We start from the raw sequence: 19,513 nt of genomic DNA on the forward strand, positions 1-19,513 counted from the left end.
AAGTTATGAAATTTGATTCATACATCTCAATTCATCATTGATAACTTAAGTTATATCATTTCAAAGTTTGCCTGACACACCATATTTTAAACCAATCGGTCTCATTTATGGACAATTCTTACTCAAAAAGAGGCTCACGCATCTTGATGATACTCAAACATATCAACAATATTTAAAAATATTGGCGATACGCCAGTCATTTAACATCTATAAAACATAAGTATTACAACATTATCATTGATGTGTTACTACTAGTTCGTAGCAAGTAGCCGCCATCAAATTATCATTGAAAGTTGTTTTGATATATAATGGCAAAGTAATAATATAGCTAAAAAGTTAGTATTTTTCGTTAATTTCTTTTCGTGTTAGGGACGTAATGAGTATTATGAAAACTCAAAGGAGCAAATTTTAGTAAAAGAGCAAAAGGCAATTTCCACGAAACTGAACTTGAAAAAAGGATGGGGCAACTAAGACCTTGAGAGGTGAGACTTATTCTCCTCGGCTTGGCTAGGCTAATGGCTATGTAAGAGCCAAAATATCAGCTGCGTATCAGTCACGTGAGTTACTACTGAACTGAAATGAAAGACTCAAAAAAAAAAAAAAAAAAAAGTATAACAAAGCCAAAGTCTCGAGTTAAAAGAAACAAACCTTACTTACTCTGCTTGCCCACTCACCCTTTACTGTCTCTCACGGGCGCGCGCGCACACACTGACTATTACTCAGAACATGTACAAGTAAGTGAGCAACTCTGCCTCTCTACGTAGAAAAAACTCAAACTCGCGGTCACGGACTAATTTCAATTGAAACATTTTAGCCTCCTTCTTTACTTACTTTCCAATCATCCATCACGGGATGCTACAAAACAACATGTGCTTTGGAAGACTCTGCTCTCTTTATAAACAACACATATTAACCACTTCCACTTACAATATTACTACTTCACATTGACATGGCTCCAGCTCAAAACAGAAACAGAGCACCGAAGGTCTCTGTTTTGTTCTTGTTTCTGACTTATTGTTCTTTACAACATTCATCATCATCAGCTCAATCATCACCAGTTTTTGCCTGTGATGTCGTGAGCAATCCGTCTTTGGCGAGTCTGGGGTTCTGTAACACATCGTTAGGGATTGATTTGAGAGTTGGAGACTTGGTGAAGAGACTCACGTTGCAAGAGAAAATCACTTTCTTGGTGGATAGTGCAGGGAGTGTGAGTAGGCTTGGGATACCAAAATATGAGTGGTGGTCCGAGGCTTTACATGGTGTCTCTTACGTCGGTCCAGGTACTCATTTTTCCAATGTCGTTCCTGGAGCTACAAGCTTCCCTCAGGTTATTCTCACCGCCGCTTCCTTCAATGCTTCTCTCTTCCAAGCCATCGGAAAGGTAAATATACATATATTTATCTGTAATTGATGAATCTTAATCATACATTGTTATAAATACACACGTGGTCTTAGATATTTAAAATACCTGCACAGCTCATATTAGTACTGGATCCAAATTCACTGTTTCATCTGATGACCAAACGAACATCTATCTCCTGTCCTGTCTGCACTGCGAGGAGCTATTAGCAGCATGTAAATAAGTTAATTATGATATCATATATGTACATGTATTTGCAGGTGGTCTCAACCGAAGCAAGAGCAATGTACAATGTGGGATTAGCGGGACTGACATTTTGGTCACCAAATATCAACATATTTAGGGACCCCAGGTGGGGTCGAGGCCAAGAGACTCCAGGTGAGGACCCTTTGCTTGCCAGTAAATATGCAACTGGCTATGTTAAAGGTCTGCAACAAACTGATGGTGGTAGCCCAAATCGGCTTAAGGTTGCTGCTTGCTGCAAGCATTATACAGCCTACGATTTGGATAATTGGAAAGGGACCGATCGCTACCACTTCAATGCTATGGTAATATATACATACTATTTGATTAAATTTAAGTGAAATTAACAAGATTCATGTTTGTTTTCTTTTGGTTTCTAAAGTCTGGCTTTGGTTTTGATGAGTTAGGTGACAAAGCAAGATTTGGATGATACATTCCAACCACCATTCAAGAGTTGTGTTATTGATGGGAATGTGGCTAGTGTCATGTGCTCTTACAATCAGGTTAACGGTAAGCCAACATGTGCCGACCCAGATCTCTTGGCAGGAGTTATCCGAGGGCAATGGAAATTGAATGGGTATTTTTTATTTACCGTTATTATTATTGTATAAAATATATATGATCACTTTGTATAACAATCAATTAAATTACATTTTACAAATAATGTTATTGTTTTGCTGTAGGTACATAGTTTCAGACTGTGATTCAGTTGATGTGTTGTACAATTCCCAACATTATACCAAGACACCTGAGGAAGCTGCAGCCAAATCTATTTTAGCAGGTTTGGATCTCAATTGCGGATCTTTTCTAGGCAAACACACAGAAGCAGCAGTAAAAGCAGGGCTTGTGAATGAGTCAGCCATTGACAATGCCATTTCTAACAACTTTGCTACGTTGATGAGACTTGGTTTCTTCGATGGTCATCCAAGCAAGCAACCATATGGACAACTTGGTCCAAAAGATGTGTGCACTCAAGCAAACCAGGATCTGGCCCTTGACGCTGCAAGGCAAGGGATTGTTCTGCTGAAGAACACAGCAGGTTCATTGCCTCTGTCTCCGACTGCCATTAAAAACTTGGCAGTAATTGGTCCCAATGCCAATGTCACAAAGACAATGATTGGAAACTACGAAGGTAAAATAATTAAGTAGTACCATCTTTGTAGAGCTTGAGTTCATCATTTGACTGCCACAATAATCAGGAGTTCTTCTGTACAGGCACTCCGTGCAAATACACAACACCTCTGCAGGGCCTAGCAGCTGTGGTGGCAACAACTTATCAGGCTGGCTGTTCCAATGTGCAATGTGGCACTGCCCAAGTAGACGACGCCAAAAAGGCAGCTGCCTCAGCTGATGCTACTGTGCTTGTAATGGGTGCTGATCAATCTATTGAGGCAGAGGGTCGCGACAGGCTTGACCTTCTTCTTCCTGGGCAGCAGCAATTATTAATAACAGAAGTAGCAAAAGTAGCTAAAGGACCTGTAATTCTTATTATAATGTCCGGTGGAGGTTTTGATGTATCATTTGCTAAAAATGATCCCAAAATTAAAAGCATCCTATGGGTTGGTTACCCTGGCCAGGCCGGTGGAGCTGCCATAGCTGACGTTTGTTTTGGACGCTACAATCCAAGTAAGCACCTGGTTCAATATCCAATTTCAATACTATTTTTTGTTTTTACTGAAATTCACTCACTGATGAAGTAAGAATTTTTGCAAAAATTTTGGCAGGTGGAAGACTACCGATGACTTGGTATCCACAATCATATGTAGAAAAAGTCCCAATGACTAACATGAACATGAGGCCTGATGCTTCAAATGGGTACCCTGGAAGAACCTATAGGTTTTACACCGGGGAAACTGTTTATGCATTTGGAGATGGACTAAGCTATTCCACGATGAATCACGAATTAGTTCGAGCACCGAAGATAGTAGCCATTCCTTTGGAAGAAGGGCATGTTTGTTACTCATCAAATTGCAAGTCAGTTGATGCTGTTGAACAATCTTGTCAAAACTTAAATTTGGACATACATCTTAGAGTTAAAAACAATGCAAGTATAAGTGGAGGCCATACGATATTTTTGTTCTCAACCCCTCCATCTGTGCATAAGTCACCACAGAAGCACTTATTGGCTTTTGAGAAGGTCTTCTTGAAAGGGCAAGAAGAAGCACTTGTAAGTTTCAAGGTGGATGCCTGCAAGGATTTGAGTGTAGTTGATGAGCTTGGAAACAGAAAGCTTGCCTTGGGAGACCATTTGCTTCATGTGGGAAACCTCAAACATTCATTGACTATCAGGATTTGAATTTAGTGATGGCGATTATTTTTCTTTCTTCTCTTATTTCCCAAAAAGCAACTCTGAGTGGAGAAATAAGTTGAGAGAATTGTAACACCTCTCAATTTCATCATACAACCAAGTGTGCAAATCAAATTCTTGAATTTCCAAATGAAATTTCGCCTTGCACTTGCCTTCTTAATTTCAATCTTTTTTTTTCTAGATTATTTTTCATTCCCTTATTTCCCAAAAATATATCTAAGAGTGGAAAAATAAGAGATAGTTGTAACACCTATCTCAATTTCATCATACAACCAATTGTGCAAATCATCTTGAATTTCCAAACGAAATTTCTCGTTGCACTTGTCTTCTTAGTTTTAATTCATTTTTTTTAATTATATTTTATGGCCAACGCTACAATACCCGCATGTATCACATACATGTAGGTAATAAAAAAATTAAAAAAATATGGCCATTGTTTGGCTGCCACATAACAGAGACTGAATTTACGCACTAACGACAACAAAGAAGCTGGTCTTCGAAGTTGCATATATTCCATATACGTTTTTATTTGGCGTGCCTAATGTGGCACAGCATAGAAAATGAAGAAATAATCTGATCAGAAGAAACAAGGACCATATACAAAAAGTTGAGGTATTAAACAGAATTATACAGGAAAAAAAAAAATACTTTTCTAGACTGACACCAACCAATGATTAAGATTGACAAGTAGTGTAATCAACCAAAGAAAACAAAGAACAGCACGTACATAGGGCAATGAAAGCAATTCAGATTTTGATAACCTAAAATTGACAACATAATAATAGCTGGCCAGCTGCTTTCTCTGGCAGAAAATTGTCTCTCCAAATCAACTTTCTAATATTCTCAACCAAGAAGAAATTCCTTGTAGCTAGCCAACAGTGACATTAACTTATCTAAGGTGATACAGTACAATCTACAGGACATTGTCATTCACCCATGTCTGAATTTATCTTTGTTCCTACAATTTCTACCACAGCACGCCCAAAGCTTAGTGAAATAATTAAAGCAAATTATAACAGGAGTTTTGTTGAGCTGAAAAAATCTCCAAGTAGACCACCTTTTTTTCTGGAGCTTTTACCGCAAAAGCCTCGCCCATGGCAAGTTGATTCCTATAGCATCAAAGGAGAAGTATCAGTAAACTTGAAGAAAACAAATCTACTTTAAGACATTGTTGGGAGCTTGATGCAGGAAAAGAAATCAAAATAATAAACCATTATTAAGATTTTAAGAACTTAAGATTTTTATTTCAAGTCGAGACTTTGTTAGGTGTCTAAGCCATAATATAACTTTTCTTATATGGATAGGTTTTACATTACTTATCAGGTATAAATTTCTTACTCTAGTTGAAGACCCCCCCCCCTCTTAAATTAGGTCTTGGCCACCACAGGGCCTTATTTTCAGTTTTGAGTCAAACTCGGTGTCGTTGATGGAATATTTGGATAATCTTTTGGTTTCTCCCCCATATTTCTTCAATTATATCTCCCATCTCTTAGATTATTCTAGTTTGTAATAGAGAATGTTTCCTACATGTTTTTCCCCATATTACTTCACCCCTTTGTTCTCTTTTTTCTATTTATCTTTCTAGTAAGTAAGTTTTGCTTTTTTTTTTTCTTCACATTCATTCATCCCCCCAACCCACAAAAAAAGAAAACATAAACAACAGAAACACAAGTACTCAAAGGTATCAACTCAGCATACATACTACTTCAAAAGATTGTCAATGATGGTAAGTCAAATTCTCTCTAACAAGTCAGGATCTTCAACTTTGCACCCACTGTCTCTAGAATAACAAAATTCAATCTCACTGAGCTAAGAACTTGCAAACATAAAATAATTGATATTTTAACTCATAAACTGAGGCCACTGAAAGTATCATTCATGCCCTCGTAGGTGGATGGGACAAATGTCAATGTGTTATCAGCATATGGAAAAACTGAAAGTTGATTCTCCATAAAACAGAAACCAATTTTTGAGTTGTTGCTCTTGATATGAACCACCACCAAAAATCAAAACATAAAAGTTATTGACAGACATTTACGTAAATGCAACATGGCAGGTAACACAAGGATTTTTTATCAAGGGTCAGACAGTAGGCTAAAAACTTCTTTTCCTAGACCTTCTTTTCCACTTAGAAACAAAAAGAGGATGCAAAGTAAATAAATTGCAACAAATGTATGGTAGCCTGTAAAGAAATTATGCTCCAGTGCAAATCAAGAGCATATGCATTATCGAGTATAACACTTCTAATGTAAGCAGTCATCATTATGCTAGAAAATATAGGGTAGTGACAGGTTTACAAACATTAGTTGAACTGACTGTAAGAAAATGATGATCATCTCGAACGATATACAAGCATAGAAACTTGAAAAGGAATTCACAGCTCACTAACCAGATAAAAGATGATAAAATGTTCCACTTCTCTAGAAAGCCAGTCAAAGATTCTATTACTGCTTCATAATTACTTACAGTCGTGTTATACAAAATTTTGATTGTTTCACTGATCCTTCGGTGTTAACAGCTCCCTTAGTCACGTCCAACCCCAAGTCTTTCAGTGCATTCATCTGCTCAAGGATAGACAAAAGGAACAAAAGTTCTGATCTTCCTTGAGGATAAAAAATCTCAAGTGCTCCATTTTAAATTATGAAACCAGGTGAGCTCCAAAGTTTATGCATGGACATGCTTTAGCCAGCATCAGACCAATCATAGGAAACAGTATGTGTGAACAGTACAATTTGACACTTGAAGCTCTAGTGGTTTCCCACCAAAGGTCATGAACAAATTTGTTCTGTTTCTAATGATTATATACATGGCTGCATTTAAACAACCACGGCATCCCAATTTGTTGGATTCAAACAAAAGATGTGGGGTTAAGTTGTATAATGAGGGGGGAACCATGATGGGTGAAGGCTGGCCCTTTTTTGAACAACCCAGTGAATACACTATGATGAATGCAGATAACAATGATACAATTTTCAAGAACAAATAAATGGACTGAACCGCAAGCAGGCAGTCAATGTGTCAATCACAGCTCCAAGATGATCTTCAAAACAGAGTTGTTCAATTGTGCATCAGAATTTGAATCCTGGTCTACAGAACATGTGGCATCAGAATATAATCAGCATCTTGGTCTGACTTCTGCAATTAAAACAGTCATGTTCGTGTCATGACATCATGCCATCCATACCATAAAAGCTAGAAGAGAATGGGAAAAAGTGGCATCACAGAATTATCCTCCTTGTTGTCAATTACCAGTATTTAAGTGACTGGGGCGGTGAGAGAATTATATGATACAAATCAAATATATCATTTTCATGATAGTGACAATGGCTGCCTCCATACCTTGCATTAAGCTTATAGCACCACATATTTTAATTCTCAAGAAATTAGAGAAAAAAGAATGAAACATTGGAGTGGCAGGAACACGTGACTAACGAAGGGGGTTGAACTCACAGCATTCGTACCACTAGGGGAAGCAAAAACATGTCCCTGCTTAACAATTCAAGAAATACCAAGCGTCCAAAAAACAAAATCATATCACAATTCATGTAAAACAACAACGAACTAGCACTTAAGCACAATACAAATGAATATAGAACAAGTCTGCCAGTGAAAGGAACTCACAAAAGCCAGAAATAAAATATCAAATATAATATGCTAAAATGAGAAATGCTCATCGTTCAAGTTGAATTTTCTTTATATAACTCCATAATTAGCACTCACAACTCAAAGCATCAACAAGAGAATTATGTAACTGGATGCTTTATTAATATTAATATGCAATTCTTACATTATAAAAAGATGCCAAAAAATAAAGCACAGTAAATTATTTTTCTATAGAATATTCTTATAGATTCCAGAACAGCATCATCCTTAAAGTAATCCAGCTATCAGATAAAATCCTTGATAAGTGATGATCTCATGATCTGATTAACGCTAACTGACTCAAGTATTGCTTTTCATAAATAAAGATCTCAACCAATAATCTTATTAGTTTAAAAAAAGAAACACTTTTAAAAAGGAATCCACAAAGTGCTCCTCCAAAAAGTACTTATAAGGCAATCAAATTATGAAAAAATCAAGACAAATAAATTAAAAAAGGAATAAGAAGAAAAATATTTACTTACTTTTTTCTCGAAAGACAAATTCCTTGTACAGAAAATCTGCAGAAGTTAATAAGATGAAATGGATCGTGAGAAAACGGAGGGGCAAAATTGGAATCAAGGAATTTTAGATCGATGGAGAGAAGTAGACAATGCCGTAGAAGAGAATGAAGGAGAAGCTGTAAAAGCCACAAATTGAAGAAGAATGCTCGGCCATTCTGGTAGCTGGAGAGAGCAGCAGCAACCTAATTTGTTTAGAAGTTGATTAATCAAATGGACGAGTTGCTTAATACTATTATTGGGGAGCTTCAACATTTAGCTCCCCTCAAACTTCTGTATTTTATATAATAAGTTTATGCTGTTAAATTTACTTGTTAGTAACATCCGTAACTTTCTCCAAACTTGCATCTGTAAGCTTCCTGCAACCACTTCTGCCTTACAGCAAAACCATCAACAACCACCGTAGAGCTCAGGCGCATAACACCACTTACCCATTTTGATCTCAATTGGGGGTTCCTAATCAGCGCCTAAACAGCAAGTCTAGTCATGAAAACTCGATCTCACCATTTGTACTTAAAAAATGACAAAATGATAGTGACAATCTAGTGAAAAGAATTCAGCCTTTGATGACCTCCCTGTTGACACTTGTTTAATGTCAATATCTAATTACTTTCATTCCCTAATAAATCACAATTTCTGTACACAACACTGACCATGGCAAAGAAAGAACCATTTTTTCAAAAATAAAAATAAATAACCAACACAAGTAACCATTGCTTTTCCGAACCCACTTATTCAGCTAATATGAGAAGGCCAAATGAACTCAGGAAGCATTTTGAAGAAGCAAACGGCAACCTTTTTACATGAAAAGATAAATCCTTAAAATGTAGCAAGGCAAAATTTTAATACCAAAATCAGCAATACTATATCGCAAAGTGTATAACTTCAGCAGGGCAAATATAAGATTTCAATGCTAAGATTTCCTAGTTTAACATTGTTTGTGATTATAGTAAGATAAGCTGTAATAACTATTGAACCTTAAAGAATAAATACTAACATCTATGAAACTTAAAGATTAGAGAACCCTCTCCTAGGATATCTTGGGAAGGGAATAACATCCCTGATGTTGTCCATGCCTTTAGCAAAAAGAACCATTCGTTCAAAGCCTAATACAAATCCACTATGTTTCACAGTCCCAAAGCGCCGCAGGTCAAGGTACCACTCTTAAGGCTCAATAGGCAGTCCTGTTTCCTCAATTCTGTAATGCATCCACACAAAAGATATATTAGTTTAGTAAAAGAGTCACAGCACAAGATCTTTAATTTAGAGAGTACAAGGCCTTTAATTTTACAGATATAAGCATAAGCATTTTCTAGCATTATAATCAAACCAATCATGAACTTATCATTTATCATACCTGCTCTTAATTACACCGTAACGCTCCTCCCTTTGGCTCCCCCCAATTAACTCTCCCACCTATAACATAGGATAATCAGTTTTGTCAATCTTGAAGCAAAAAATTCTAGATCATCAGTTCTAGTAACATAATAAAACGGAGCACCACCAATCCAATGGTTGAAAGTTTTTGAAGAAACAAGTCACCTTAGGTACAACGACATCCATAGCCGCCACAGTTGTCAAGTCATCATTAAGCCTCATGTAAAATGCTTTGACTCCTTTTGGATAGTTGTACACAGTGACAGGCTTCTGAAATTTGAACTATGTTAAGTATCTGCAACAGTATACCAGCAAATCAAGAATCAATAACAATAGTCCCACACTTTAGCATGACACAATATGTGTATGTTTGAGTTAGCATACCCTTTCATGCTCAGACACCAAATCAATCCCCCATTCCACTTTATTCTCAAAATGTTTTCCCTCCTTCACGGCAACTTATAGTAGTTCCACTGCTTTGATGTACGTTATGCACTCAAAGGGAGTTAAAGCAACCATTCATAGACACTCAATGCAACTTGTATCATAATATTCAACCATAAACTCGATGTCCTCAAAGAATTTCTCAAGTAACCAATGGCACATCTATTTCGCATATGCCTCCACATAGTTCATATCATCCTAAAATTTTTAGAGAATCTGAAGAATCATAAATTGTAATTGTAATTCCAAAACAGATAAATGGATGCCCACCAAATTATAGCATTGATGATTGACAATTCAAGAAATCAATAAAACTAATTTCAATCACATATAATTCACAAAACAAGGTTACTTGTGTTCTTAAAATGCTATAATTTAATTAATTAGGATACTCTAAAATTATAGTACAGTCTCCTTAGGGGTATTTAACAATCATATTTGTTTACACATACAGTAACAAGAGTAGAAATTTACATTCTAGTAGAACACCTTACATTGTCCCAATCCTTTTCCTTGAGCAATCCTTTTCCTTGAGCATACTCAAAAAACTAAACAAACTAGCTACTGTAACCCAACACGAAATAAAAAACAAATGATTTTAGCCATACTAATAAATTAATTCTATTTATAAACACAAAAAGCCATCAACATGTACCTTGAGACTGTGGTGGCAATAATATTGAGAAGATCAACTTAGCACAGTTATCACAAATAAATGTCAAAGCATTTTAAAATAGCACTAATGCCAGATTGCCTCTGGACTAGGACTAACACTAGTCACAAAGAAATAAATCAAACGTCACAGTGAGCAATTGCTAAGCCTAACATACCCTAAGATCAGCAAAAGCTATTTTAGGTTCCACCATCCAGAATTCTGCCAAATGCCAGGAAGTGTGTGAATGTTCTGCTCAAAAAGTTGGCACAAATGTATAGACACGACTAACAGCACATGGCATGGGTTTCAACTTGGAGAATGGCCAGAAACAGTAAAAAATGCTTGACGAGCAAAGAAATCTTTTGCATAATCCATCTTTCCATCCTTTTGCAGGATTCCACGCTTAAGCTTTGATCTTTCCTCAAGCTTTGCAAGATTCTGTTTTGCTTTTTTCAGTTCAGCAAAACCTCCTTGCTTGCTTTTTTGGATTTTAGTTTTGCCACACCCTCTCCTTTCTCCTTGACAAAAAGCTTGGCTGCTTCTCTGTCAGCTTCTGATGGAGGAGGATTCTTCATCAGTTCCTTCTCCAACTTCTCAGCTTCACTTAGTAGAGTTGTGACTTGAAACATTTCACCACAACCACTGGTAGTGATAATTGGAGTTTGAATGTAGAGAAAGCCATGCAATTGAAAGAATTAATGAGTGGAATGAGCAAGAGCATTCCGGATTCATGCAACTGCAGCTACTGAAATTGTTCACAGTAACTCAAAAAATCAAAACATTTTTTTAAAAGGGATTCGATATCACTACAAGCCAAGAAAATCCACTATTGGCTACCAAACAAGAACAAGGAACTGGATTGTCATTTACACACTAATGGGTTAAGACAAGCATCTCTGCCGAATTTATGGTACACTATATACATATAACTTTTCTCCAAGATGATTCCTAGAAAACTCCAAAAATTCCCAATCAAAAGAATTAACAAAAGCTTAACAGTGAAGACTAAAAAAATTAACAACTCTATTTTGTTTTCTCATTTTACAATCCGATAGAATCACATTTAATCATAGACTAGCAATAAATTAAACTCATCAAAAGCCTAACAGTAAATTAAAGTCTATCAATTTTAAAGAACAGAAAAATCGAGGTAAAAATTCTCTATATGGATCCAGGGGTCCAAGAACAAAAAGACATGTATGTATCTCATAATTTTACACACCAGAAACAAATAAATAAATAAATAAATGAAGGGGTAAAAAAAAGGAGATTACCGTGTTTGTCCTTGGTCGTAAATAAATGTTATCCCTCAAATACTCAAGATTGTGCTTTTTCTTGACAGGGGATACTCCGCCGCAACCAAACCCACATCGATGACCTTCTTAACCCGAAGCTCAATCTTCTGCTTAATTCCCGCCCCCACAGGAGGGATTGCGAGTACGCCCTCAACATAAACACAAGTGCCAGTTTGCACGAGCTGTCTCGAATCCGCTACTTTCTTTCCACAAGTACTTGTAAATTATCAAAGCATGAACCGTCGTTCACCTCGAAAAATGCCAGCCAATCTTTATCTTGTTTACGACCAATTTTGACCCATCCTGCCAACTTGAATAAAGGGGGAATTGCGCGCGATACACCCCTCTTCTCCCCAAATAAAAAAGCACAAATTATACCTTAAATTATTGAAATTGGGAAAGTACAAAAATATCGTCCACTAAATCGAGTAACGAGTCGGTAAGGAGCCCAATATACTCGACTTCAATTTGAACCACAAGCAATTAAATTTTCTAAATAATTCTAGACTTCTTTCGTGTAAGTGGGTAACAAGTCCAGTACACTAGACTTGAATTGAACCACGATGATTAAGTCCCTTAAAAAAATTTTTCGACTTCTTTAATTAAGTCGGGTAACAAATTAAGTATCTCAATTAAACTACGAATAGTTAAGTCTTTTAAAAATTTTTTGACATTTTTAATGAAGTCGGTTACCGAGTTGAGTATACTATATTTCAATTTACGAGTTGAGTATACTATATTTCAGTTGAACCATGACCAATTAAGTACCCTGAAAAATTCTTGAATTCTTTCATGAAAGTCGGGTAACAAGTTGAGTACACTTGACCTCAATTAAACCATGACCAATTAAGTTGCCTAAAAAATTCTTGACTTTTTTAATGAAGTCTGGTAACGAGTTGAGTATACTTGACTTCAATTGAACTACGACCAATTAAGTCCCTTGAAAAAAATCTCGACTTCTTTCATGGAAGCCGGGTAATGAGTTGGATATAATTAACTTCAATTGAACCAAAACCAATTAAGTCTCTTGAAAAATTCGAAACTTTTACATGGTAGTCGGGTAATTCTCGACTTTACTATATCAATAAGTCATCATCTTCCAAGATATGCAATAAGAATTTAAAAAAATAATAGTAACTGTAACAATCATAAATTATCCAAACAAGCATTAAATACAATGTCATCTTATAACAACTAGTAAAGTCATCATTATACAATTTCAGTAGGGAAATACTTATACACGACTTAGGATAGTCTTTTAGTTGCTCCAAATACTCAAGCCATGACCCAAAACCTCAAAACACCACCTCTTAAAGACAACATACCATTTACGATCCTTTGTCAAACCATGTATAGACAAATAATTTTGAATTTAGTACATGTTTAAACAACATTAAAGAAATAAATAAGGCATAAATTAATGGCAATACAAAAATGAATACAAAGAATTGAGACACTTGCACATAAATTTGAAACAAGGCATCATCCTCAAAGACTTATTCGACTTTTATGTGACTTGTTCAAAAAATTACTTAGACTTATTCAAAGACTTATTGGACTTTTACACAACTTGCTCAAAAAATTACTTGTGTTGAAAAGAGTTAAAATTAATACTCGACTTATTCAATAGACTTTCTCAACTTAAACTCCATTTATTCATAAATTAATATTCGACTTATTCAAAGACTTGTACAACTAATTACTTGAATTATTCTATACTACTCGACTAATTACCTGAGTTATACTTTACTGTTAGGCTTACTATTACTCGACATATTTCTTGACTTCCTACCTGACTTACATCTCAACTTACTCGACTCATTTCAATTTTTACTAGACTATATACTCGACTTAATCAACTCTCTTATTCCTACTCGACTAAATAGTCAACTTAATCAACTCCCTTACTTCGCTCCTTGCTTGACTAAATACTCAACTTACCCAACTTCGTGCTCAACTTGTTCTTGGAATCATTTTTCAATCATCCAAAACTTCAATTGAATATTTTGGTCTTAAATCCCTACATTTCATGCAATAGTGTGTGTGTGTGCAAGAACTAAATGAACTTAAACTATTACAAACTCATAAGTCATTAATTAGCAAATAGAATTCTATGGAAATCAAATCAAACCCTAAGTATACAAAATATTTATATTTTAAACATATCTTATCCACCAATTGACAATTCACTTACTTTTAAGCTTGCCTTACTCATCGTTATCTACAACGTAAGGACTTTATGAGCTAATGCCAAGTAAGATAACACTTTGATCCATGTATAAATTATTATGCATATAGATGATCATATTAAGTTTTTAAAAGAAACTTAGAAAATACCAAACAACTTTATTAGGGCCCTAGGTATATTCCACTACAAGGCTAACACTTTTATTCTTTAAAACAACATGCCATCGGGACTAATTAGTTGATCTTTTGGGCGTTACGTATCGCCATCCCTAAAAGATTAACTTTTAGCTAGCTATCTTGGAGGGCTTTTCCTTTTTGGGAACTTTGCCACTTGGTAGTACAACCACCCATTTTTGAAATTTTCATTTTCTTTACAAAGTTATCCATGAAATGCATGCATTCAATGCAATTTATGCCATAACATGTGAAGTTCCTAGACGTACAACACTATCAACACAAAATGCTATTTAAGGACAACAATCTTTAATATAGGCGGCAATGCCGTCCAAACAGAGATGAAACAAAATGAGATTATAATATAAACGGTAGAGTCGATCATAGCATAATTAAGTAAAAGTATTATAAAATAGGCAGAATAGCCGACCATACAAGAAATAAATAAGAAAATATCACAATATAGGCGGCAAAGCCAACCATACAAGAAATAAATAAGAAAATATCACAATATAGGCGGCAAAGCCAACCATATAACTATAGATAATAAAATACTATAATATAGGCGGTATACCTGTCCATGTAAAAATTTAGATTATAACCAATCACATTATAGTAGCATCACAAGATAAATTATTAGTTAAAACTAAAGTTAAGTATAAAAGAATTTTGTCCCTACGTTGTAGTTGAAGTATTACTTACCTCTTAACCTTGACTTCTCTAGACCTTTCTAATTTGAGAATTTCTTTACTCTTGATGTTATGACTTAGAATAGAAGATGATTGAATTTCTAGGTTACATCAAAAAATGAAAGGGTTAGGGGGTATTTACAGGATTTTCTAAAGCTAATGGATGGTTAGGATTTTGCCACCGTAACTCTTGATTAATGATTGAGATTATTTTTCATAAATATCTTACTAAATTCTAAAATTCCTAACTATCTCTACAAACTTTTCTTACATCATTACTTATGTAATTGCTTATGTTATATTTACTTTAGAATTAAATATTTTATATTATCATTATTATTATTGTTCTTCTTCTTCTTATCATTATTATTATTATTATTGTTGTTGTTGTTGTTGTTGTTGTTGTTATTTTTTAATACTTAAGGGGCTTGTTAGCTTAAAATTAATTTTATTATATTCAAATGAGAAAATTATAGCTCATAAAATCAAACCTGAATTTTTATTCAGTTTTTGGTTTGAGTTAACCTTGAAATCCAAACGAATCAAACTTATGAAACCGATTGGTTTTACAATTCAGTTCAGATTAAATAAAAAGAGGCTTTCATTTAAAAAAAAAGGAACAATTGAACAACAACCAAACCTAATCCTAATTTCCCCAAAGCCACAAAATAAAAACCTTAACTCATCTTTTCTCCTCTCTCAAATCTGAAGACTAAAGCCGCCGGCTACCGCCACATCAGTCTACCTAAGCACAACAGCATAGCCGTACCACGACAGAGCCATTAACAGCCACAATAGCCCACAATAGTCCTCATTTGTCCTCTCTCAAATCAGCCGCACCATAGTCGCACAACAGCCGCATCACGATAGCCTCAGCCAACCACAGCAGTTCATGACAGTAGCTCATGAGAGGAGGAAGCAATTGACGAAATTGAAGGTCAAAGCTGAGAAGGCTACCGAGGAGAATGGTCAAATCTATGAAGGTTGTCACGTACATGTTGAAATTAATTATTTTGGTTATCAATTTGCTTTATTTAATAAAAAATGTGAGATTACATATTGTCATCTTTGCTTCTTTGTGATCTACATTTTTGTCCACTTTTGGAATAGTGAGGGTAACAGTGGATTCAACAATTTCTTTGGTAAAATTTTAGGAGAGTAGAATTGAAAGTGAGGGTGGAATTGTTAAAATTACAATGGACAGGTACATGTGAAGTTTGGCTGCAGATGTAATTTGAAGAGCTTGTTTTGGAAGCAATTATTCCAAGGCCAAGGATTATTTTCAAAGTTTAAATGTCTTGTGGTAGCCATATCTAAGGGAGTTGTCGGAGTTTATGGCTCAAGGTACAACAAACAATCATATAAAAGTTTTATTATCTTTTTTATATGGATGGAAATTGATCACTTGTACAATATATATGATCATGGTAATTAAAGGTACTTGCCCACCAAAACAACAGACAGATACGGAAATTAGACAAAGAAATCAATTCAATGATATTACAAGACTTGTAGTACAAGTAATGAAAGAACTATGTCTATCCTCTTCTTATGAGAGGGATCCTTTACAAATGATTATGTACATTTTCCTTCACTTTTGGCTCCTTAATGAATCAGTGTATGTCAAAATTTGTCTAAATTATATTGCTTAGATATGAGGTACACATGTTTGGACTTCATTTTAAAGTTCTTTTAAAAAAACAGTTTTATTTGCTTGTTTTTGAAGTTCTCATAAATGATTGTTTGTGTTTACATGTAAATCTCAACTTAAATTAGTAATCCAACTTGATTTGTAACCTAAAATTAAATTGAATTATAAAACCAAACCGAATCGAACCGAATTTGAAACCAAATCGAACCAAATCGAAATAATTTTTCAACCCATTTAGGTTGAATTCTTGAAGCGAATGAGTTGCAAACCGAACCACAAATCAAAAAATCAAACTGAAAGCTGAAAAGCCCACCTCTTGGTAAAGTTATTGCTAAACAAATATGTACTGCATGTAGCATTTGTACAAAAGCATATTATATTGCTATATAGCACAGTCTTGACGTCAATGAAAGCCGTAAGTGCAAATCTCCGTTTCTTAATCAGTTGACGCGTAATCCTTTTGATCAATGCCGATTAATTAAATATTGGACCTTGTTAAAAATTTTGTTTTAATTTCCTCATGCAATCCTTACAATAACTATGAGTTTTTTTCTCAAAAAATACAGCCATTTAGTTAAGCTTGAAAGTTTTCAATTAAATTTATTAAACAAAATGCTATTTGATTCTTTTTCTTCCTGAATGAAATATAAATAAAGGAAAAACAAGATCACCATCACATTAGACTTGCCAAATTTTTGTAATTGGTAGCATAGGTTGGATTTCCAGCAATCTTCCATTAAATAAGCCGTCAAAACAAATAATAATTTATAACTAGTAAAAATCTCCTAGGATATTATAAAACAATAATAGGTTTCAGTTTGAACTATATTATTTGAAGGGAATTGCACGGGATATGACCTTAAAAATAGATTCAAATAAAAGGTAAAAATTAAAAATGTCAACGTAATGACAATTGAAAAATATGCAAATACCCTTTTGTGTTATTTAAGATAGTAGAAGATTTCATAGTGGCTCATGTCTAACCGGAGCCGTATTATGTTAAATCATTTTTACCCAAACACATCCATCAATTTATTGGACCAAATTTATAGCATTGACCTTACTAAAACGATATGTTTATAAATTTAAAGACTACAGCTTGTAAAATCATGAATTTCGGATACAATTGAATAGATATACGTATGTACAAAGTTCTCTATAAAGCTTCATAATTTTTTGAGAGCTTTGAAGTCTTCAAGTTAGATCCTAGAAATGTGGTTCAGTAGAACTGAGCTTGCTGTGTTTAGAAATTTACAACTTGATTTTACTATGTTAGCAATAAAATTATGATATTTTAAAGAGGCATAATAGACATCTACAACTTTAATATTGCAAATGTTTTGTGAATTTTGAAGTTAGATTTGGCTTCTACATTTTTTAAAAGTTGATTCAGATATTGGAAGTCTACAATTTGAGGTTTTAGTGTCAAGTTAGTACTAAATTATAGCACTTAGATATTAGTTGGCTCACATTTGGAGCCAATATTGTGGATATATTTGAAAGTTTTGAGGTCTTTAAGCATATGATATGTATTTTTTATTTTCATTGTTGTACATAATTTTAGCAACCTTTTGCAAGGATTTCAGTAAGTTCACTGTTCGTAGCAAAATTTTGATCTTTAACAACTAGACAATGTTCTGACTCACTGGGCAATGTGATGAGACCATTAATTAAAGATCCACTAGAGGCCATTTCTTGTTTTTCTTTTTTAAAGGTAAGGAGTCTAATCCGCTCAATCCGATTAATCTGTAAAGATCCGATTTATAAAAATCTAATCTGTGGATTAGTAGATTGAATTGAATTGAAAATTTAAAAATCTGCGGTCGATGGATTTGATATAGATTACTTCTATAAATCCGCAGAATTCGTGAATTCACAAAAAAAATTAAAATTATTTATTCAATTAAAAAATAAAACTTGTAAATATGACAATAGTGCTTACTAATAAATAAATAAACAAATATAATTTCCTAAATAATTAATTTTCATGATCTGATCTAATCAAATGTGATTTTTTGTTTTTAATGTGTTATATTTTGAAACTTTAAATGTATTTTTTAGCTTTATTTAAACAATTAATTTATTTATATCTTATTTAATTTTGAATTCTGTTGGTAGTAAAATTATTTTTATATTAATTTTTTTATTTAGTTAGTTCGTGGATTTGACAGAATTAATAACTTTCAGTCCGTAAACCAATCCACAAAATGATGGATTGGATCAAATGCCTATCCGATCCGTAGATGTATCGATTAGATTTAAACTAAATTTCATTAATCCGTAGATTGGATTAGATTGAAAATTTATAATCCACAAAATCGTGGATCGAATAAGGATTGATGTCTAATCCACAAAATCCAATCCGCAAAGTAAGGAGTGGGTAAAGTCCAAAGTAATTTTTTTAATCTCTTACTTTTTTTAGGATTTGAATCGGATAACCAGCCAAAGAAAATTATTTAAAAACCACTCAATCAAGTACATTGGGCATGACCTTTGTTTTTCTTTTCATATTTTCCTAAGTTTTCATTTTCTATTCGCATGAACCTCCAATTTCTTGGGCCATATTAATTTGGGTTCTCTCTTTGTTGTTTTGATTATGAATTGTGATCAAAGAAATTATTCCATGAGCAGTGGAATATGAAAATCACCCTGCTCCCTTTCGCATTTGATTCCATACCTGTTTTAAAATATTCATTTGATCATATTTTCTCCTCCTTTTTGTTGGGTTAGTTCATTGTAAGAAGCGAAGTATCTAGCTGAACACTATAAGCAAGTTATATATTCTTTGCTTGGCAATGTCAATCTTTCATTGAGAAAATGTCATATTCAATTCCCACTCTACAGAATTGTGGCAACGTGCGATGAATGCGTATAAACTCCAAGCAATCATTGGCCTAAATGCTCATGTTATAGAAATTAATATACCTACAGGCGCAAGTTGTGAAGACATTGAGCTCATTTATAAATTCA

The 19,513-nt window shown here is 34.3% G+C and overlaps 1 protein-coding gene and 1 pseudogene across 1 annotated transcript; one reads left to right on the forward strand and one right to left on the reverse strand.

The window, feature by feature from the left end:
- Window positions 1-660: 660 nt before the first annotated feature.
- LOC102619285 (beta-D-xylosidase 4) lies at window positions 661-4,077 on the forward strand. The gene is made up of 6 exons (XM_006493225.4): window positions 661-1,381; window positions 1,621-1,908; window positions 2,011-2,180; window positions 2,287-2,735; window positions 2,819-3,229; window positions 3,328-4,077. The coding sequence occupies exons 1-6, from the start codon at window positions 950-952 to the stop codon at window positions 3,897-3,899; spliced, it is 2,322 nt and encodes a 773-aa protein (XP_006493288.2). The 5' UTR covers window positions 661-949; the 3' UTR covers window positions 3,900-4,077.
- A 492-nt stretch (window positions 4,078-4,569) lies between these two features.
- On the reverse strand, window positions 4,570-11,275 carry LOC102623231 (asparagine--tRNA ligase, cytoplasmic 1-like; annotated as a pseudogene).
- Window positions 11,276-19,513: the final 8,238 nt, after the last annotated feature.

This window comes from Citrus sinensis, chromosome 5, assembly GCF_022201045.2.
Source record: "Citrus sinensis cultivar Valencia sweet orange chromosome 5, DVS_A1.0, whole genome shotgun sequence".
Taxonomy (NCBI): Eukaryota; Viridiplantae; Streptophyta; class Magnoliopsida; order Sapindales; family Rutaceae; genus Citrus; species Citrus sinensis.